The following is a 23,128-nucleotide window of genomic DNA, read 5'->3' on the forward strand; positions in this document are numbered from 1 at the left end:
AAAGCAGAAGCACGCATACACACAAACACACCAATTCCAAAACACACAGAAGACAAAAAAAACCCTGAGCTGGAGTGCGCTTGTTTATTCAGGCAGTATGTGTGTGAGGTTGTGTTTGTGTATATATGCACGTTCATGTATATATGCCAGGGGCTGTGCTCCTTATATGTGCAGTCTCACCATCTGTGCGCGCAGGTACATCTGTGCCTGGCTGGCTGTGAGCGTGGGGCTGGATGGGCTGCCCAGCAGAACAGCCTGCTGGGAAATACTGGTGGGAGTGGAGCTGATGCTCTGGGCTCGGCTGATCAGCTGAGCTGCTGCTGGGGAGGTGGTCAGGTTGATCTATGAGGAGAGGATGAACAGGATAATGAGGTTAATGACTTCCGTTGCTCCGCTCTATATCCCTACACCGCTTTCCTTTAAAGGAGCACTGTAAGATATTGAGAGCATATCTGTGATTCTGTGGTTGTCTGCAAACGGCTCTCAACATGGAGGTGGCAGTGGCTGGCAGTTAAAGCCGGGCTCAGACTACAGGAGTGTTTTAAATGATAACCAATTCTGAAAATCAGGTTGCATCCCTGCATTAAGGAGAAAAATCCCAGATGTTTTTTTTTTCTCTCATCACTCACTACAGGACATGTTTTCATGATCTTATGGAGAAGCAGATGTAAACAAAACAGAGAGTGGCCTGAGGTGACAACTTGCTGTAATGTTAATATTTTAGAGGAAAAAAAATCAGAACGTTAAACGAGTCCGGATGAGAAAATGATGTGGCAGTCGAGGTCAACACAAGTCGTCTATTCTTCAGTGAGCTGGAGGTGAGATTTAAACTGTCAGTTTTAATACAGGTCCCCAGGAGCTGTGCCACGCTTTGAAGCCAATTTTCATAGCTGCCAAACAGTGGCATAAACTCCCAAGTCTGTCACTAGATGCCAAGGGGCCCAAGGGCGTGTTACTTTTTTTGTTGTGTAAGACTGGATCTGTAAACCTCCCTCATTACCTAATAAACTGGGCCGGACATCGGTACCGATCAGGGGCCGAGACCAGATTTCTCCTCAGATTGTTAACAGTGAATCTGCCCAAAACTCTTATAATTCAGAGCCCGATTTACAGTGCTTAACCAGGGAGGGGTGAGCGTTTCCGAGACAATGTCGTCCCACGATCAGCAGTAACCAATATATGAGAACAGTACAGAGCAGCGGCGATTAGCTGACCAGTGGGATACACACAGGGACTCACGTGCGCTAATGTCAATGCTCAGCTGGAGCACCAACCGCAAAAAAGAGCAGAGAAGCTCAGATTACCATACACACACACAGCATCCCTTCAGTCTCTGCTCAGGACCCATTAATTACCCTTTGCATAGCAAATTGTTGTTTGTTGCTATATTAATGTTCTGAATATCATATAGAGCTCATTTAAACAATACGTCAAATATACAACATCCATAATTTGTGAACATTTTCACTACTAAATGTTACCAAATGCAATTTAATCTCTGCCAAAGTAAAAGAGAAGCAGCACAGCCAGTGTGGCACCAAGTTTCCTCGAAGCATCTTAGTTTAAAATCAACTTACTTCCATGATAATCTAATGGACAAAGATAACTCAAACTTAAGAGGCTCTTAGGAGACAGGCCCAACACCGAAAACTGCACTTACCGTAGCCTGAGTTGATCCTGTTTGCTGGGATGAAGTGCCGTTCTGTGAAGAGCTTTGCCGGCCAGCTGCAATGCTGGCCTATCACACAGCAAGACAGAGAGAGAGAGAGAAATTTACAATTTCCTGAAACATGTCATGGAGCGGGTCAACAATAACAGCCTCATCTTTACACTGCAGGAGTGATTCTTTCAAGAGATGACCGCTCGCTGACCTGCTGTACAGCAGCCAGGCTCTGGAGCTGAGCGGTGCTGAGGCTGTGCTGCTGCTGGAGGGCTGCAGTTTGTAACATCAGATGCTGCTGCTGAGCGGCATACATCTGCTGCAGGTACTGTGCTGCTGTGTTCGGCTGTCTGTGTAACGCCTGCTGGAAAACCTGCATAGAAAGACACACAGAAACAGAGTGGTTAAGTGCTGCAATATCCACAAAAAAGAGTTTGAATATTAAATTTAGTCAGGGTGAACATATTAGAAAGTAAAAAAAAAAAAAAAAAGGAAGAGTCAGAGAGTCAATACATCTGTTCAAAAATGTTAATGCAGCTGTTAAAAACTAAAAGCTCCGTGCCTCTAGCTTGTGTGTGTTGTTGCGTGCCCCTCTCCTACATTCACCGATTATCCACTTGCTTCAAGCCACCCACATCACTCCCACACTGAGAGAAATATCACTGTGTACAACACTGCCTGGAATCTTAACATCGCATCAACAGTGTTCAAAACGTGCAACAGTATCACAAAAAATACACCAGTAGCACCTTATACCTCACAACTCGTATAAGAAGGCAAAATTGTGCGTTCACAGGGGAGCAGTCAATACAAGGGAAGTAATGCAGCATTAGCAGCTAAAGCTACTTCAAACCAGTGATGCATCTCTTCTCAAAGTAAAGGTAAAAGTCTTCTGTTGATCTGTTTCGCTCCCTCTCAGTGCTGTGGACAGTGCTGCTGCTGTGCCCATAAACTGGGTGGAAACGTCCGATTATGAAGAAGCTCTTATGCCAAGTCAAGAAGTGAATTGGTTTAATTGCGCGTTTCAGCCCTCTTATCTGGTTGTTAAAAAGTAAAAAAATGGGAAATGAAACATGGATCAGTGAGAAAAAAAGGTCTATATCATAGGCTGTATAAATAATATAGATTCATAGCAACTATCTCAAAGAGGCCATACCGCCACCTACTCTGGCAGAGTTGGGTGCACTCCCATCAATAAATGGATTATCCCCCAGGGCTTGTATACTGGGACAGTAGTCCAGTTAAATGGCCTAGTCGAGCTACGACTGTAGCTTGAGCGTATTGACTATCTTCAGGAACAGTTTCAAGATTTCCTGACCTAATTAAAACAGAGCTAAACCCCCAAACCTTTGAAAAACTTTCCTCACCCTTCACCTCTGAAAGTGCCCTCTGTCCGGTTGCCAAGCAACCAGCGAAGATGTTGACCTGTGGTCCGCAGTGTCACAGAAGCATCCGGACCCACACGTCTTGAAATGGGGGAGGAAATCGGTAGCAGAGATGCAACACAACTCTCACTGACCACAAATGACCAGCAGTCCTTTCTGCCCAAAGCCGCCTGGTGATAATAGTGTTTGTCTTTTAATTGTCAGCAGGCTGAGTGCCAGAAAAGGAAGTCTGAATGTAACAAAGACACTGCTGTCAAAGCATCAGCACTAAAAGTTGTGTGGCTCTCAGTCAGGGAGAGCGTGAGTCAGTGTAGGGGCTTATTCCCGGGTCACAGGGTCATGAGCACTAAAGCAGAGAGAGCATTCCTCCCCTTAACTTGGACAGATCATGTGATCATGGAGTTCCTTATTGATTAGGAAGACAAATGCCTTTTATTTCATTCATTTATTCCAACTAAAGTAGGATGTTTGGGCCTGAATGTGGCGTTATGTATACCAACAGAGGGCAGCAGAGCAAAGGAAAGTTGAATTATTTATCATTTATTCGTTTGTATCATTTGATCTGAGTGTGTCTGCAAGTCACAATCATCCGTCGATAATTCCATCGCAGCATGCAGAGACTCACCTGCACTGTTTGTCGGTCAGGTATCCCACTGTAAACAGATATCTGAGGCACCGCCTGTCTACCTGCTGTAGTACTACTACTACTGGCAATACTGCTAGTGTTACTACTACTACTGCTGCTACTACTGCTAGTGGACGTGGTAGATGTAGTAGTAGTAGTAGTGTTAGAGGTACTACTACTGCTGGCAGCCGTGGTGCTGGAGGAGGAGGGGGGTGCTGTGGTGGAGGTGGTGGTGGTGGTGGTGGTCCCGGTGCTGTTGGCCGTGGAGGCAGGGGCCCCCGGCTCACTCTCCATGGTGCCCTCTGCTCTTCTCACCTTTGACCCCCGGCTCTTCTGAATGGCTCTCCTGTGCCTGAGGAGAGAAAAAAGGAGAGCTGCATGAGAATTTTTTACACCCCAACCTGAGAAACTAGATGTATTTTGTCATATTTAAAAAAAAAAATACAATGGACAAGCTAAGAAATAACTGCATTCAGTAGCAGATGCTTAACTCAACCTGTACAACAGCTAACAACAGCTCGATGTCAAAGAAATGTGAGACCCGTGAAACATACAAAATGTCAAGGAAGATTTGATCTGATGCAGAAATCATAACGGAAGTGAAAGATGATGACAGCCCGTCAGAGATAAAACTTTTTATAGAGCTAAAAAACAACAGTTATTTTCACTAGTGAATAATCTGCAGACTATTTCCTAAAGATTCATAAAACTTTATTATCTACCATAAAGTGACAGAAAATTGCATTCAGATAGGAGCTTAAACAACATGAAAAAAGCATTCCCAGCCATGAGACTCATAACATCACAGTTCCATCGATCAGTGAAAACGTGTGCAAAGCTGCATTAAAAAAGCAGCGACTGTTTTGCCTTGTTTAAAAAGATTATTGCAGCAGGAAAAGAAGAGTTCTTATAAATTCTCCTTTTGGCCAGCGGTACTAAATTAATCTGTGTGTCTTTAACACATCACAAAATGCCAGTTTTCCACAACAAGTGTGATCCATTTTACTGGCTTTTCAAAACCCCAAACATATTCAATTCACATTAAAAAGACAAAGAAAAGCTAACATCCTGACATTTCTGAAGCTGGAAACAGAGTACTTGGACACAATTTATCAGTCCTCAAAGGACTACTCAACCATTCGATCTATGAGCCTGATTGGACTGCCAGTCTCACAGTCAAATTGTTGCAGTTGCAAGACAGTGAGGTTACAATTCCCTCAATAAATCACACTATACTGTATAATCGATTGTGGTATTAAAGTTGCAGCGGTACACTGGTTTCAGGGTATACTGTGGTATGAACATTGATGATTACACTACAAAGCACATTTACTTATCTTGAAAAAGAATGCAACTGGACAGAGAATCTCACCTTTATTTTGTTCATTTTGCACACATTTTTTAAATGGTTTCAAGTTTAAATTATGATAAAGTGTTAGTTCAAACCAAAGAAAGTCATTATAGCTGATAATAACCTTGAAACTTCAGTATTTTCGGAGGTGCTTATTGTGCCGTGACAATCTCATACTGTTGCAACCCAATTTGTAAACATTTACAAATCAGAGCACTTACATAAGAACATTATTTTATTTTACATTATTTTTGGGATTTATGAACAGTTCTGTCAAAAGCACCAGGGAGGGGCAGAATAAACAGCTGTTTGCAGCTTGCATCTCACTTTAAGAGAAGGTCAGAAGTTCTGTCACAACCTGGGAGAGCAAACAGGAAGCAAATGATGTGTTTTGTCTTTCTTTCTGTCTATTGATCTCTTTCTCTCCTTTTTAGTACTGTGGACAGTACCACTGCCGTGCAAACATACACCTCTTAAAGTGGACCTCCGACACACAACAAACAGCGCTGGATGGAAACGTCTTGTTGTAAAGTAAGTTCTTATGCCAAAAAAATAAGTGAAATCGTTTAATTTGGGGTTTCAGCCTTCTTACATGGTTGTTAAAAAAAGAAAAGGAAACTAATGTTGCAAATGGAATATGGATCAATGAGCAAAAAAAAAAAACATGATTCGTCTATCAGTCGATGATAGGCAAGACTTGACAGACGGACTCAGTGCAGTAAATACCACAGCAAAGTTCTGCCTTTCACAAATCTGCAGCAGGATGAGCGTCAGCTGGGAAATGAAGGATTCTTTTGAAGTCTGTTTATATTCATGCACAAATTCATAACAGGAATATCACATCTATATTTAGGAGCCTGTTCAACTAAATCACCCCTGGACTGTTCTAAGACTGCAGGCAGAAAGTCTGTTTCTGAAACACTATACGATGACTTCACTCTCCAAAAACAGAAAAGTGAGGTATGGCACAACAAAGCTGGTTAGAGAAGCACACAAAAATGCCATTTGGGCTGCTAATGAAATCCAGCGAATACAGCATGAAAGGCAGATCGGCTGGCTGACATTAGAGGCCGCCCTAAATTACATCTTAAAGCGTTTCACACAGAACACACACATTTGGTGAAAATTAATTGGGAAGGAAGCAGAGGATTTTTCTAATGACTGTGACTAAAACTCCCACACACACACTCCCATCAAAACGCCCCAAACCTTGAAACCACGTCATTGACTCTAAGATAAGTATAGGCCTAATGATTGTTCAGAAAACTGCTCATACTGTGTCAAAACCATATTTAACAAACAGCGAGGCAGACTTGCATTTCTTCTCGTCAGTCATGGAGGAGAAAAGAACGAGCGATTTAGGACCCGTCCATAAAAGCCTTTTTAAGGTCGGTCCCCTGGTGCTCTGCTATCCATTAGCACAAGAGGAAAAGGCTGAGAGCTCTCCAGACGGATGAGATGGAGGGCCTGACAGGTGACGAGACCTGATGGAAGGAGAGAAGGATCCTCCTTTGGCGGAGGAAGAGATGACAGTTTGTTTTAAAGAAAATGAATAAAGTTAGAAGTCTTTGATGGCGCGCCGCACCAACAGAACAGGAGCACTTGAGATGCAAGCGGCGTAGAGGACGGGGGGGGGGGATTAATGAGTGTGTATGTGGTGGAGGGGGTTCAAACAGCATGACAGCTGATGTAACAGCTGAAACCAGAGGCCGAATCAGGGAGGATGGAATTTCTAGCCTTGAGGTTAGAGGTGTGAGCATTAAGTTATGGGGGGAGGGGGCTGGAAGGTAAGCAGAGTAAGTGCGGGGTTAAGGTTGAGTGAGCAGGTCGAGGATTTTAAATGGGTTAGAGTGGAACGAGGGTGTGATGGAAGTAATTAAATAAGGAGCAACGCTGCTGTCGTGCCGCAATTCTTAAGCTATTTCCTCCCCCTCATTATTCTTTTGAACGGATTAGGGGCCAAAGCACAGCTCTAGAGCCCACTTATGCTACAAAGCAGACTTGGAAACAAACTGCAATCTTAACGAAAACATATGGTGTTCCTTGAAATGATAAAGCAGCCCTAAACATCGGTGTAAACAAATCCATCACGGAATAAGAAAAAGACCGCAATTTGAGTTTGGTTTTCGTTTGCAGGATTGTATGAGCTTTAAATGAAAACTTTGGTTGCTCGTGAATTAGGTAATTAGTGTATTAATTATATATTATATATTATATATATGACTCAATTTTATATATTATATATTATATACATGACTCAATTGAAAATGATTTCATGTGCAAAACAGACAAAATCTTGTCAACACTGTTCTTTGAGAGAGAATGACTGGGGTCACCACAGGAAATGAGGACAAGTTAAATAAAAGATGAGCAGCAGCCAAAACTAGGGCTGCGTGATATGAGGAAAATGATAATAGATGAATTTCACCATATATTACTTGCCATAAATATACAGATATTAAAGTGTACTCAGTTCTATCTTTTCTGATGAGGTGGAAATCAGCGGAGGCCCTGCGATATGATATTAGCATGATTCTTTAGTCACAACACAATCTTTGCGATTTTAAACATTATGTAATAAGCTGAGTATTGCAATAACATATATTGCCAAATACTGCAATTTATTAAGTTTCTGAACTGTACATTATGTCCCATGAAGGAAAGATTTATCAACATCTGTTTTGTGTAGTAAGATAAACTTTTAAAGATAAAGTTTCTCAGTTCACTCATTTTTATTTCAGTAAAATGGATCCAATGAACTGAAAAAGCTATTTTTTTATGATTCTAGTTAACTATCAATTTTTTTTCAATTTGGCATACTAATCATTTAATAATAAAACAAAAAAATTGAGTTATACACAGTTTATTTATAGCTGTTTTTATGCAAATGTATAACACAGCAAAAATGACTAATTTAAGCTATTATATAAGCGACTGCCACAATTTAATGAACGCAGAGCAATGCAAGTCGTTTTCCTTTAATGCAGAGAGGAGGAAAGTTCAGGCATTAGTCATCTCACTGAACTTTGCATCTCATCCCAGACTTAATGTTAGCCTTTAAAACAATATTGTCACACACAATATTGCAATAGTAATGCTGTATCCATTTGTCTTTACCCATACTTTCTGCGATTTTCAATATACTGGTAAAATACAACAAATGGCTTGATAAAACGATGAAATTATTTCCGACATTTTTTAATGAACAAATTGAAAAATCATAAACACAAAAAAACGCTAATTAAAGTAATAGCTACATTTTTAAGCAGTTTTCTATTTACACTCTCTTCCAACTAACTTAAAGACTCTCTGATTGCAATATTTTTCACAATGTGTTTATTGTTCATTGTAATAAGAATGTCAAAATAAAAAAATAGTAGTGCAGCCCGAGCCAAACCCCCCAAAATGGAGACTCAACTGACAGAAAATCAAATTATTAAAAATAACAAAATTCCCAGAAACAAAGCAACCATAGTTTGCAGTCAGCAGTGCCTGTCATGAATTTAAAATTTTAAGTCTAAGTAAAAGCTGAAATCTGGTCAGGTTTTTGGGGAAGTCTTTGGGGAATATTTAATACAGATTTTTAAATTTTGAAAAAAAAAACCCAAAACAAACAAAAATCAAACAAAAAATAAAATAAAACATTAAATGAATGAATGAAAACAACCATTAGCTGCAGCCCTCAGTGACTCATTGATAAGATTTAGTGTAGTCATCATGTTGAGCTAATAAAAAGGTGACTCAACTGAAAGAAATTCAATTTTGTAAAAATATCAAAAACCAAAGTCTACCATTAATCCCCCAAAACAAAGCGACCATGGGTTTGCATTCAGCAATGCCTGTCATGAATTTAAAATGTCTTGTCTGCATAAAAGCTGAAATCTAGTCCAGCTCTCTGGTTGTAAACAAAGCCCCACTGCTGCCAAAGCCTGCCTGTATGCCGTCATTAGCCTACATCCCAGAGTCTGCTTCCCATTGCCTCCTCATGTACGGAGAGGGGAGGGAATCCCCTCTGGTAATGATGCCTTCATCCCCTGTCTCTCTGAGAGGAGTCACACATCCATCAGTGAGCCACCCCCTCCACTCCAATCCTTAACCCCACTTCCACATCTACAATCAAGCTTTGAGCTCTTTTAAGGAAAAAAATGCTCCCTATGAAAAGTGGTGAAGTCAAGCACATCAAAGCAGCGCCAGCAGCCTGTAATACACTGCAAAACAGCCGGTCAACACCATAACAACACAATTTCAGCTCTTTGCGCTTCTCACAAGAGAACATATTGATCTACTCATGTTGGCATTACAAGACCGCAAGAACCGCCTGTCAGATTTGTGTCTGGAGGATTTGCATAGCCTGCAGGAAGATGAGAGCTGTTAAGAGACTGTCAGACAGACTGGCTGTCTCTACAGAGCTTAGATCACAGAGAGGAAGTGCAGGAGCCTCCATCAGTGTCCGTCCTTCAGTCCGCAAACAGGAAAACTCAGATGACCCAAATGAAAAACCTTTCTTCGGCCGCACAAATCGATTGATGTGTGATAATGGCTTTAATAGCCATGAGATCCACAGAGAAATGCATGCCTGTGTCTATGTTTGTGTGTGTGTGTGTGTGTGTGTGTGTGTTTGTGTGGAGGGGTTTTTCTGCTGCTGAGACAAAGCCCCCTAACCCTGGTGCTCCTACCTCCTCCGGCCCCCCCAACGCGATGCAGGGGTATGATGCCCCATCCCCCGGGAGCGTGCTGTCCTCCTGCAGGATGCTGCTCCTCTTTGTCTGCCTGACTGAGAGCCCGGCTGGTTGGCTGACTGACTGAATGAATGAGCGTGTGCGAGCGTGCTTCTGCGCTGTATCCAAAACCCCCAGCCCCTCTTGTCTACCCCCAACGCACAGCGAGCTTGTCGTCCCAGCATCAACACCCGAACCCACCAACCAGGCCGCGGCCTGCCTCCTGATTATGTGGTATCCTAGCGACAGCCAACGGGGTGCCTATGGAATCCCCGTGCAGAGCGGCGTGCTGATTGGGCAGCGGGATCCTCTCTAATGAAGATGATGGTAATGATTTTACTCCGGCTTTCCCCTCCCCCTCTGCTGCTGCCTGAATACTGATTTTTTTTTTTTTTTTTTGGGATGCATTGACCCTCCAACATAAGATAGACTATAATCATCACTCAAAATATTTTTATGAGTCAAATAAAAGGTTATGACATTAATATGACAGCACACTTTATTTTGTGTAGTTTATATGTCTGAACAGTTCAAAACTGAAGGCTCAGTTTCTGTGCTTTAAATGTGAAGGTCCACAGGATAAACCAGCAGCACTAAGTGGGCCAATTTTGTACCATAACATTCAGCTCAGGACAGGAGCTGTGATATACAGACTGAATATCCAACCCATTATCCTTCAAGCAGGACAGGAATCAGAAATACCTCTTTATCACAGGGGGGACATTGTGGTTTGTAGAAATAAGCACAAAGTATGTTAAAATATAAAATGGAAATACAGTAATAATAAAAAGAATCAGCACTAGTATTTGAATATTAACAAATTATAAATATGTATAATGTGCTGAGTATGTAAAAATATAAATACATTTATATAACAAAACAATTAGAACCAGGATGTGAATATTTAAAACCATAAATGTCTAATGTGCTGAGTGTTTAAAGTGTGCAAAAATGTAAAATTATGTGCCTTGCGCTACACTGCAATGCATAAAATTCATATGTAAAGTTTGAAATACAAAATATGTGTATAATGCTATAATGTTTAACAGATAAATACAAAAGAATAATAATCATCAATTTTCTGACAAGACTGCAGAAGCTAGAGAATTAAAAAAAAGTGATCCGACAAGATAATTACCTAGTAACTGCCTGATGTGATGTACTGAGAGACTAAATCTTTGCAAAATTTCCTCTAATCCTCCTCTAATCACCAGCAAAACTCCACTAATAATATAAATCGAAATCTATGAGCCAATTTGCAGCAGGAGAGAATCAAACCACCTATTCAAAGCAGTTATGGAAATGAAATGCAAAACAATAAGAGCCGAAAATTGCATCCCTCCCCTCCTAAAAGTGAAATGGGATAGCTTTGCAGTTGAATTTAGCCCTCGCTTTAATGACAACAGAATTCATTTGTGTGAAATAGGGTAGATAAAACCAGAGGATAATGACATACTTATGCTCGGCCCCGCCACATTAACACACCACCCAACTGTCTGCCTGTATGAAATGTAGCCATTTGATGCGTTTGCTGGTGCAATGTGGTATTGATTGGGGCCAACCATGCATGAACCTCATTGATTATTATCTTCTCATTAGCATATAGATTAGCTGGCGGCGCAGCCTGAAAACGCGAGCCGTGAGTCTCACACTTGGGTAACAGAGCTGTGCAGCAGAGAGAGGAGGGGGGTCAAAACAAGAAGGAAAAAAACACAGAAACGGGGCGGCTCAGCTTGATATGAGCTGCTTGATGATAGACTTCAACATCTGAAAGACCTCTGCCATAGTAGAATAAACAGAGAGCGCTCGCAGTGAAGCGAGGGCGTAAGGGGTGGTCCAGCGAGGGGCGTTTAAACAAATAAACCCCGCCTTTTGTCGAACGAGCGCTCAAGCCCATTATCAATTTCAAGAATGCTGACGCCTAACAAGCTCTTCTGGTGAGCTGTATAAAAATAAATGATCTCGGCACCATGTGAGCCTTTCTTTCCGATTCTTACATCAAAGACACAGCCAACCAGCGCACTAAAAACTTGAAAATATACCACCCCTGTGCTTATTATCATTTATCTGAAAAGTTTTTTAAATGAAACAAAACAGAGCAGAGGGATTCGGCACATGAGCTTCTCAAGAAGAAATTGTACAGAAACAACACTAGCTGATTAATTAAACATCATAGTCATTTAAAACAGCAAATCATTTCCTCCTTTAAAGGAGCTGAATATATTAACTGGATGTGTTTGTCTTCAATTAGCTTTTGGTGAGGAGTGCCTATTTATAATCACTCAGGGGAGATGTAGCATCTGTCTGCCAGAATCATTCGTTTTTATGGACAAAGTGTTCAAGCTGGTGTATATTTCTTCAGGAAATTCAGATACTGTGAGAGGCAGATTTGTAATGATTTATTTATTGTAGAATCGGTGATCCAGGATTGTTCCTAACGGAGGCTGACGCATGAAAAAAAAGAAAGGAAAAGAAACCAACCATGCCCAAATGTTTGCACGATTAGGGCCAAAACAATAATTGAGAGAAAATTCATTATAGATAGCTTCTCAACTGTGAGGATTCACCGCTTTTCTGTTTTTTATCATTGTAAAAGGCATGCACTGAGTTATCAGCCAAATGTCGGTGTCAGCTATTTGTCTTGTTCACTGTCATCGACCTACTGACAAAAACGATGACATTGCCCGATGGAGGTGGCTGATGTTTTTCTGTTGTGTCACATTTTGCGCAGGCTAACACGCAGAGCTCGAGACTAACGTCAACCTGAGGACAACAGAAAATGAGTTTGGGACGAACAGAACAGATTCTCCGGGACGCCGTCTGGTAGGACACTGTAAACTTATTACTGACGTGCCAGGGGACACACCCTGATTTTTCCCTGATAATGCTTAACTTTGAACGACAAATGCATGTTGACGTCTGCAGGAGGAGAACTGGTTAACAGTAGCTGTTAGCAGCCAGTGGCTGAAAATACCAGCTATCAGAGGCTGTTGAGTTATGCTACGATGCATTCAAGTTCTGTTTAGTGAAAACTGAATACTGGGCGAAAGGTAAATTATAACGTTATCATGATGTCTTGAAATGAAATCTTGTAAAATGTAGCCTAAATAAAGAGTTTGAAAGAACATGTAATAATGTTCTCAAAGCACTATAAAATAGATACTAAAGAGGGAACTGTGATATGTTTTATAGTCAATGGCTTTTGAGGCAGTTTTTCTAAATAGATGCAGATTATTTTAAAGGTTGTTTCAAAAAATGTGTATGATGCTCATTCAAAGGTAGTGAATTGATCAGATGAATTACTTTTTTTTGTTAAGATGTCTTTGTTTGCCTGGCACAAAGGGGGGAATAAATAACAGAATAAACCACAACAGAAAACATCAGCATTAGCTATCAGCCAAATATTTTTTTTAAGCATCAGTATCAGAATTTTCCAATCGCTACATTGTAAATGGACTGTCTTTCTTTGGTGTACTTTTGGTCTGGAAAATCTAGAAACTTTACGACATCACTATTGAGTCTTTAGGGAAGTTCATCTGACTAATAAAATACAGTTTCCTTAAACTGGTGAAAAACAACGACGGAAAATCGTTTGATTAATTAATGAAAACAATCTCAGCTGCAGCCCTCAGTAAGTCATCCATTAGCATGCGTCAAGTGCATTCATCAGGTTTCTCTAATGAACTAACAAATCCAAATCTTAACAGACAACAACACACGTGGCCTTTTTTCTGGTTAATTTCTAATGAATGAAAGGGCCTCCTGTGAATGACAACAGTAAGAGTCAGCCCCCACATCCTGCGCTCTATAAAGCAGCATTTCCTCGGTGATGCCGGGGTCATCCCCTGAGGCTGATGATGGTCGATGGGTCTTGTCCAAACAGAGCAAGCAGGGCAGTGCCTTTGTTAGAGTGTGTAAGACAGAGATACCCTCTGATCCCGAGGCAAGATTGGTCGGGTTGCCGTAATTGAGCCATCTGACTCAGACGGCCCTCGCCTTCCACAGCCGAGCAGACCAGCACAAAGAGACGCTGGCTGCTTTCCAGGTTAAGTGTGCTGAGCGTGTGTGTACCATTCCAGCACACATAGACTCACGCTGTGAAGATACAAAACGCTCTCACTTGACTCTCCCCAGTAGACTGTGGTCTTTTTATGCTCAGCTTCATTTAGTAAGGCCCCAGCCTGCAAAGTGCAGATTGCTCCACGAGATGCTAAAAATCGCCTGGACTGTTAACAACTCTGAAAATAAACACAGGAGAGGCAGACAGAAGAGCACAGTGACAGACCGAGGTTGAAAGTTAAAAAAAAATCTCTCTCTGATCTATAAATACCACAGTTAAATAGTTCTGGCAAAGCTTGCAGATTAGCAGCACGCTTCAATCCAGACCGTTCTATCAGTCTCTGAGGCATCACTCTCAGGCGTCGATCACACCAAAAAAAAATAGGTCAGGTTCGAGATGAGCTGCAGCACACAAAATGTAGTGCTTAACTGCCTTCGTCAGAAACAAGGATGAAACAGTTGCTGGTTTCACAATAAACCGCAGTAAAGTTCCTGATGGTTAGTATTACTGCTCTAAATTTGCAGCATCAGTAAACTGTGTTTGTTTTCCAGGCTCTGAAAAGCTCACGGTAAACACAGCCCAGCATCAGCCAAAGTTATCAAACAGTCTCCCAGACGCAGCCGTGTGAGCGCAGCATGCAGCGAGGGTTTGTTTTGCTATTACTAAAGTACACGCTATACTGATCCCTCATCCTGATCTACAGTGACACTCCAGCAAGCATTTCAAAGACAGGCAATCTGTAATTTTAATGCACATTTGATACGGTTTTCTCATGTTTATATAAGGTATTGGCTATAGAGTGCACCAGGGTTGAAGTTTTAAAGATCGCAAGTGGGGTATTAACTGACATATTTAATGTCGTAGAATTAAACGTTGAAGTCTCTTAAGCTTGTGTTAACCACATACCTTAAAGCATCACAGCTTTTTATTTATTACCAGCATACTCTTTAAGGGGTGTAAATAACAAGCTTCATCACACTACAACGTTATCACAATATCAGTAAACAGTGGACTGCAAAATATTATCTGCCTGGTTTTAGGCCACTAGCTTTGTTTGAATGTTTGGGAAGGAGGTGCACTTGGATAGAAATGGTGACAAAAACGTGCAATGTGAATTTAAAAAAAATTGGTAATCTATTGCCACAGTGACAGGTGGATAAAAAAGGTTAATTTCCAACCCTGACACAATATGTCTCGATGTTTTCACTTTGCATCTGTAAGATTGGATTATTGATTATGTGCTTGTTTCTGATCATTGAATCTGTCACTGAAATGTTTACAGCCCTAGTGTGTCTCAGCACTTTATCGACACATTCAGCAATACCGAGATAATACTGATAATCACAAGGGTGCCCAAGTAGCTCATCATTAGCCCAAAAACGTTAAGGCTGAGGCTCTAGTGCAGCGGTTTGGGTTTGAGCCCAACCTGGCCCTGCCTTTCCTTTCTCTGTCAAGTGAAGCTGTAAAAATGCCCCCCAAAAATAATATTTAATACTAGTAACTGTGATCATTTAGGTCCTTATAATGATGACATGAAATTTTTGAAACATTTCATCTCTAAATTCCCCACAAAAAATTTCAGATAATCCAAAAAAATAACAGAGAAGCCTCAGGTCGCTAGGGAATCACGAGGAAGCTAACTGTGCATGGAGCTCTTTTTTTTTTATTAACTCACGGACGAGATGACTACGCCCCTAAATGACAAAGTCTTGTTAAAAGCTTTCTTTTCATTTTCAAATATTATTCTCACAACAAATACGGCACACTCAGATAGTGGAATCTTGATAGAAAAATTTGATCACTACATAAGTTGTTACTCTGCATTTAAAACAGATGCAAAAGTCCTCGTCAACCTATAATCAATAGCCCCGTTTCCTGAGATGCACTCTGGGTCACTGGGTCAGAGCGGCCTTTGACCTGATCAGACATTTTGTAAGATGTCTTGTAGTCTTAGATTTATGTCAATAAGCACAGCAAACACAGCTGACTGACACGTGTCCATATCAATAAGAGAATGCTCCTTTATGCTGATCCTGTTTTAATGTTAATGTGTCCACGCCTGGACTCTCTTTTTTACCAATGGACTTTAAAAAAGGCCCATGGAAAGCTGGAGATTCAAATAATCAGTCCGAGACAATTAGTCGATTGAGGTTGCTTTAAGTTGAGCAGTCGTTATTTTGTCTGTGCAGTGTAGTTTTGGGGATGTTTTGGTCCCCAGATTTTTCTCGGTGTGAGTGCTCTTGACTTTCACACTACTTTTTGCAGTTGCGGACATGCAGGCAGCGGCACAGAGGGAGAGAGACCGCACTGTAAGGTGATGAAGTGGTGAATTTAAAGTTCAATGGAGGTAAATACAACACAGTCTCTGGCTTTTGTTTAATATCTAATGTCGGCATGCACATTTGCGATCTGTCGTTAGTGCTGTTAGCTTGTTTACTATATTATGTGAATTCCACTGTTACACTGATCAGCCTGTGGAGCCCGTTCAATATTTAAAGCTTTGAACGGAAAACAAAATAAATCGTCGTATTAAACAGCCATATCTGACATAATTCTGAGTCGAGTACAGCCCTAATAGACTTGGGACTTTTAACTGTGCTGCTTGGTGCAGATGACTGAAAATCACTGCTCTTTGTAACCGTTTTGAATATCAACACTTCAGTTTCCGAGTGCCTGCAATCATTTGATGCAGATTTCTTCACCTTGGAGTAAAAAAACGTGACATTTGTTCATTTGTTCCTCCATATTTCCAGCAGGTGGATCTTTGAAATGCTTCTCTGTATTACATTGACTGTCGGTGGTTGACAAGAAGCTTTTTTCCATGCAATAAACAGGAATTTTTCTCCCTTCAGTCATCACAACGGTTTTAAATCATTGCACAGTTGGATGCCGACTTCAACCATTCAAATCTGACTTGTAATTGTCACATTTATACATAAATAGATTGTCAAAAAACATGTAAATCAGCAATCCACCGATGAAACAGGCAACAAAAGAAAAAAAATTGTATCCAGATGCACACCTTCTGACAACATGTATGTAACTACAGAGAAAACACTGGCTGCTGCTGTGATTGACACTGACACCTTGCACATACGGGAGCACATCTGTTGAGTATCTTACCAACAAAAGCACGCCTGAGTACCCTGCATGAAGAATAGATCAGTCTAAGTATTTCTACTGGGTGAGCACGTCAAGCCTCTCTATTGCTGATCATTTTTTTTTTATCTCTGATAGATGTGGTACAGAGGAGAGAGCATCACATCTCTCATGCAAATATGTGTAAACCAAACATGAGAATGACCTGTCGCTCTCACTCTAGTGAAATAAACAAATCAGCCAACGGAGTGCGAGTAATTGTCTCTGGGTAATTTTCCCAGGCTGTGTGATGTCAGGTTGAAAGGGAGTCCCTCTATCCCATAATAACAGCTTGATTTGCTTTTAAGCAGATAAAGCAAGCATCCCCCTGCAATTAACCCTGTAGCCTTGAGGAAAATCTATGAGCATCTTCTCTGAGCCTGTTGCTGCTTTTATTCTTGAAATAAGCAAATTACTGGGCATGATGTGACCTTCTTGAGAGTGCAGATAATATGACAAGGCGGTGCGTGCCGTAGGAAGTAATCAGTGATGTTGTCCAGTGAAGCTAAACGCTGAAGCTAAACCTGTGTCACTTCCTGTACTTTATTTTCTTGGTGATATCACACCCCCGCTTTAGGTTTTCACCACTAAGTGGTTTCATACAGAGGTGCAACGTGTGTCACTAGGTTTTAACTTGTGAAGTGGCTGTCTGACCTTATTGGCTGTAGGAAATTAACAAAACCACACAATGGGTGCAAGAAACAATATTCGAACAAATTTTCTCATATATATTTATATATAAAAACTAAAATCATTATATTATTTCCCTGTACCCACTAAGTCATTAAATTCACATTAATGATGATGATCAAAAAAGTCAGCATGTAAGTATTCTGTGAAAGCACAGACAGTCAACCTGGCATTGATGTGGCATTATTCATATTGAGCTATTTGGTCAAAAATATGGTGATTTTTTTGATTTTCTCCATATCACTCAGCTGTACATTCAAATTGGTTTGTCTTTTGGGCAAACTTTTTGTGCGAGAGCCAAAATAAGTAGTCATTTAATTGATTATCTAATAAACAGGTAATAAAATTAGATTCTATTGTAATAATCCATTGCTCATTTTGGTTAATTTTCATGGAAAAAATGTATTTTTTAACCTCTTTTTGGTCTATAAAAATAATAATAATAATAATAACTTTATTTATACAACAACTTTAAAAACAGAGTTTACAAAGTGCTATATACATCAGTAAACTGAGTATTTTTTAATTTAAGACTGTTTGTTGGACAAAACACACAGTTTGAATGATGTTTTGGGTTCTGGGAAATAATTATGGCAACTTTTTTTCCTTTTCTTTTTTTTAAACCTAAAAGAGAAAGGTGTCTGAAATAGTTTTGTAAATGTACCAATAATCACTATATTTGTATATGTTTGCTAATGATTTGTGCAAACTGACCCCACTCTCAATAAAATGCTTTAAATAAATTGAACAAGAAAAAAGACAGATTAATCCATAATGGAAACTACTGTTAGCTGCAGCCCAGTGCAAACACTTGAAAACACATGACCACATACTGTGTCTAAACACAGACACACTGAGGAGAGATGGTATAGCTGTGATGTTATTTTAACTACAGTCAGGTCACTGGAAGGCCATGGCCACACTATTCTAGCTCCAGTGTAGCATTGGAGTTAACCTGATGACCCACACTTGTCAAAATAACTCCTCCTCCGTGCCAAAGGTCATGACCTGTGGGACCAAAGTTCCTGCAGAAAGCACCTGGCTAACTTTAGCCAACACTTTTAAAGTGATGAAGCGGAGCAAGCAATAGAGAAGCCGAAGAAGAGATGCTATTGCTGGGCAAAATATTCAACTTACAGTGTTTGATCAAGCACTGATTTTTCATTCATAGCTTATTTGATAGCTGTTATTGAATTCCATGACAACATTAGCTAACGTTAGCGCTACTCGGGTTGTTTTTCGTCATCGTGCTGCTGTTTTAAACTACACAGAGGCTCTGCAGGCTAAAGTTAGCCGTTTAAAACACGTTAGCAAGCAAGCTAGAGACGATCGGTTCTCCGTGCTGCTGTTTTGGGGCCCCGGGAAGACGTTAGCCACTGCGACCGATTAACCTCACGCGTTCCGACACACAAACAAACACACACGGTGACTGACCCCGCCGTGCCAACCGTGACACCGCGTGCCAAGACGAGCTATAGCCGTACCACCTACCGTTAACGTGAAAGCCTCGCAGCCTCGCTGATCCTTGTGTCCGCTCTCCCTGGCTGTTTTTCCTGATATTCTACACCATTCCTGGATGTATCCGACAGGCTCCGAGCAGACAGCGGCAGCACGCAGAGCGGAGCGGAGCAGGGGTGGGTGGGCCGCAGCAACTCTTTTCATTTGCATTCCAAACTGGCCTCGTGACGCACATCTGACCAATGAGCGCAGAGTATGACGTTTGACCCCGCCCCTTCTGCTGTCAATCAACAGCCCACCCACTCCCCCCCTTCCCCTCCGCCTCCTCCTGCCTCTTGTGCGCCTGTCAAGTGGCGACTGCTGTCCTGATCACCATGGTAACAAAGGGATTTAACCCTTGCACTGCACAGTGTTTGCACTGAAGCTTCAAGTTCAGTGAAGGAAGAAGTTTTCACATCCTTTGCTTAAGTAAAGTAAAACCATCCTGTGTAAATAAAAAATAACAATAAGGTGCAAATTCTTTGTTTATTTATTTATATTTATTAGCTTAGTCATCTATCTATCTATCTATCTATCTATCTATCTGTCTATCACATACATCTTCTCAAAAGTGTGGATTTGATGCTTTTGTCACATATGATAGTAAATTGTTAAATACACTTGAGATATTCTTATACTTTACTGAAACTGTAGTTTTTCAGTGGTAGGCCTAAATATTGCACTTTATCTTCATTTATTTGACATTGTTGAAGGGAGTCTGTGACCCAAGTTTTTCAATGACATCAACTGCCCTTGTAATTGTTGTTTATTTCACCACAAATTAACCTTGTTCCTGGAACCTTGAACCTATGTACTGGATATTTTACATAATATACCAAAGTATCGGAAGTAGTTCTGCAGGAAATGTTTCCTGTCAGAGTTTTACTATTACACATGTTTTTAGATGCATATTAGTGTTGCATTAATGTGTATGGGGCATTTTACGGGTGTAGCTGTTTAATGCTGTACTAATTTCAACTCCTTTATGTACTGTTTTAAGTTTGTTTAATTTACAGAAATACATTCTGTTCTTAGCATCACATGATTTGCAGCATCTCTGTCCTGTGAAAACCACATATATCTAAAAATCAGCTTTTCATCAGAAAATCAGCCCTGTATTCAGCTTTGTGAAAATGCATTTTCCATCTGATCCAAGCAGGTTTTTTATATAGTTGATTTAGCTTTCGAAATTGGAAGATTGTCTCAACCCAAAAAGAAACACTTACTCTTCAATTTACAAGAAAAACATTAAGTTTAAGTTAACACATTTTTTAGAAATGCATGGTTTTCATTGGATGTGAAGGGTATTAAAATATGTAACCTGAGAAAAAACTAGAAACCAAAGCTGTCAGATAAATGTTGTGGTGTAAAATGTACAGTACTTGTCTCTTCATATAGTATATTAGAAATATAAATGGAATTATTGTGTTAAATGGAAATAGTCAAGTAATGTACCTTGTACATGTACTTAAGTACTTAAGTAAATGTACTTCCACCACTACACTACAATTCTGATTTTCAGCTCACTTGGGTACTCTTTAGTGCTGCAGGAGAACCAGAGCAAAGTCTTAAAGATATGTGACACTTTATTGCCCCTCTTTAAAACTGCCTTATTTGTTGTCTCCTGCGGGGTCAGAGGTCAAGATGAGCCCCCACTAACAAAACAGCACCTCTAACTGGATGAAATTTAGTGTTTTGAGCACCTCAATAGGTCAGAAAAATCTTTTATATTCTGTCACTTTCACAACTGTTCTACTTTATGAATGAGCTCAACTTTTGCATTGGGATAGTTTCCCCATGCTACAAAGTACAAAGTGCAAGGTAGAATTTATTGTCTCAAACTTGGATTATTTTGAAGTCTATGTGACAAAAAAAAGAGAAAATAATCAACATATTTTAATTGTATTTGTCAATAAAAAAGAAAAGCTATTAACCAATTACTTAATATAATTTTTGTTATTTTATCTTCTTTATATATTCATTTTTTAAAATATATTTTATTTTATATTTTATTGCTATTTTTATCTTTGTTTTTGTAAGTCTTTAACTTTTTAATAACTATTTAGTTGTTATTTCATTTTCCAGAAGAGAGTGATGAATATGCACCCATCAATAACGTAATTCACTCTCTCCACAAAACTCTCTCGGACAAAACTGGTCTTGTGAATATGTTTCAGTTGTGCTCTTCACTGTCGTCTTGCACTCATCCATTCTCCACCAGCATCGTCAAACTGTGCTGTACACCACTTTGCGAGCTCTCATTTCACACTGCGTGTCCACATGAAAATGACCGTGCACAATAATAAAATGGACAGCAATGAATTGCTAATGTTTCAGCCAGTTGCTATTGTGTTGCCTGCAATATGAGGAGGGAGTGCATTCATCTGCTTGCAAATACTGAATAATTTATCAGAATATGACTGATTTGGTTGGCCCTTGAGTTAATTATCTGGTGTTTCATAGCTCCCCTGATATCTCGCTCACTCGCAGCATCAGCATGAACGCAGCATCATCCCAGTAACTTTGTTAATCCCCAAAGACATGTTATATAGACTCACAGCACGCAGACTGCGATATTAATGTTGCTGCAGAGGTAACACTGGATTCAGCTGGGCTGGAACATATCTTTAAAGTGATGTTTAGATGATATAATGGATCAGATGTAATGTTGTGTAGGTAATACTTATGGAATATTTATATTTATATATTTATATCAGCTCAGTTGATCTTCAATTTCAGGAAGGTCAGAGATGGGGAGGACCAGAGTGTCCTCCTCAGAGCTGCTCGCTGATTTTATACACACTTTAAGAGTTAAAATTGGAAAATCATATACTGTTTCAAAAAAATACTCTTGCACAGCTCTTTTTTTTAGTGCTGGCACACAAGCTCTAGCAGCTTTGGCTTTTTTGTTGTTTCAATGTTTTTCAATCCTTTCAGCATTTATCGCTGTAAACCAACATTATTGACAAAAAGAGATAGTTTGTTGCTTGTGCATAAATGTCTCAATGCATTATACATTTTTGAATGTGTTTTTCCATATCAATCCAGTCTCTCTGGTTGTGTCGTAGCGGTCTACCGACCATCCCCAGACACAAACAAAACAGTAGGAAGCAATTTGTGTATTTATACATTTTAACAAGAACAATGCAATGCGATGAACTTTAAAGACACATTTTTTGTCCCAGACCCACCCATCCCCAACGGTCCCACAAAACATCTGAATGATCTATGAATGCAATTACAAAAAACAAGTGTAAATAATCAAATAAGGGAATGAGTACGTAACATAAGGTGAAATTTAAAAAAAAAAGTATACAGGCTACATACACACAGATAGATCTAGAACAACAACAACAACAACAACAACAAATACACAATAATCAACTTTTCCTTGGTGGATCTTCAATGGTTTTGTGGCCAAGGACCCCTTAGCTGAAAGAGAAATGGAGCAAGGACCCCCCACTACATATATTGAATAAAACTGAGTTGTAAGTTTAACTGGGACTACAATAATGTGTAGAGCTGCCTTAAGTACCATGTATAAACATACCTTTTTTATTGTGTGTAAAATACTAAGCTCTTGATAATAACTATTGAGAGATTCAAATATGAATGCTAAAAATACATTTGGAGGGCAGCATATCCCTAGACTTAACTGTGTCTGTGGATGGCTACCAATGATCTCTGATATCTGACATCCACTTTAACAAATGTGAGTTGCTGCAGAGGTCAAAATATGTTGTACTCATTGTAATATGTATTTTAAGTTTTTTGTTTTTTTTTTGCAAAAAACAAACAACAACAAAAAAGAAAAGAAAAAACGAAAGTCCAAACAATAATTTGGTGGTTGATTCTGAGGGACTATGACTGTCAGGAGCCCTAAAAATATTAGAATATTACGATTTTTTTCTCCTCAGGAATAGATTAACGTATCGCCATTAACCGTTTAATACTGACGGTTTCTTTTTATTTTTTGTTTTTGCAAAAAAAATAAATCAATAAAT

The 23,128-nt window shown here is 39.9% G+C and overlaps 1 protein-coding gene across 4 annotated transcripts in view; it reads right to left on the reverse strand.

Annotated features, from left to right (window-relative positions):
- The window catches only part of phc2b (polyhomeotic homolog 2b (Drosophila)), a 50,334-nt gene extending 31,016 nt beyond the window's left edge, over positions 1-19,318 (reverse strand). Inside the window, exons 1-5 of one of the 4 annotated variants that reach the window (XM_042508921.2) lie at positions 19,119-19,318; positions 3,671-4,022; positions 1,872-2,033; positions 1,661-1,738; positions 181-342 (exon numbers count right to left, since the gene is read on the reverse strand). In XM_042508921.2, coding sequence (XP_042364855.1) covers positions 181-342; positions 1,661-1,738; positions 1,872-2,033; positions 3,671-3,964 — 696 coding nt within the window. In that variant the 5' untranslated portion in view covers positions 3,965-4,022; positions 19,119-19,318. The remainder of the gene's footprint in view (positions 1-180; positions 343-1,660; positions 1,739-1,871; positions 2,034-3,670; positions 4,023-19,118) is intronic. The other 3 variants (XM_042508930.2, XM_042508938.2, XM_042508947.2) reach the window with 3 other exon arrangements.
- Positions 19,319-23,128: the final 3,810 nt, after the last annotated feature.

The sequence above is a fragment of the Plectropomus leopardus genome, chromosome 2 (assembly GCF_026936395.1).
Source record: "Plectropomus leopardus strain MGB_pleo_1.0 chromosome 2, ASM2693639v1, whole genome shotgun sequence".
Lineage (NCBI taxonomy): Eukaryota > Metazoa > Chordata > Actinopteri > Perciformes > Serranidae > Plectropomus > Plectropomus leopardus.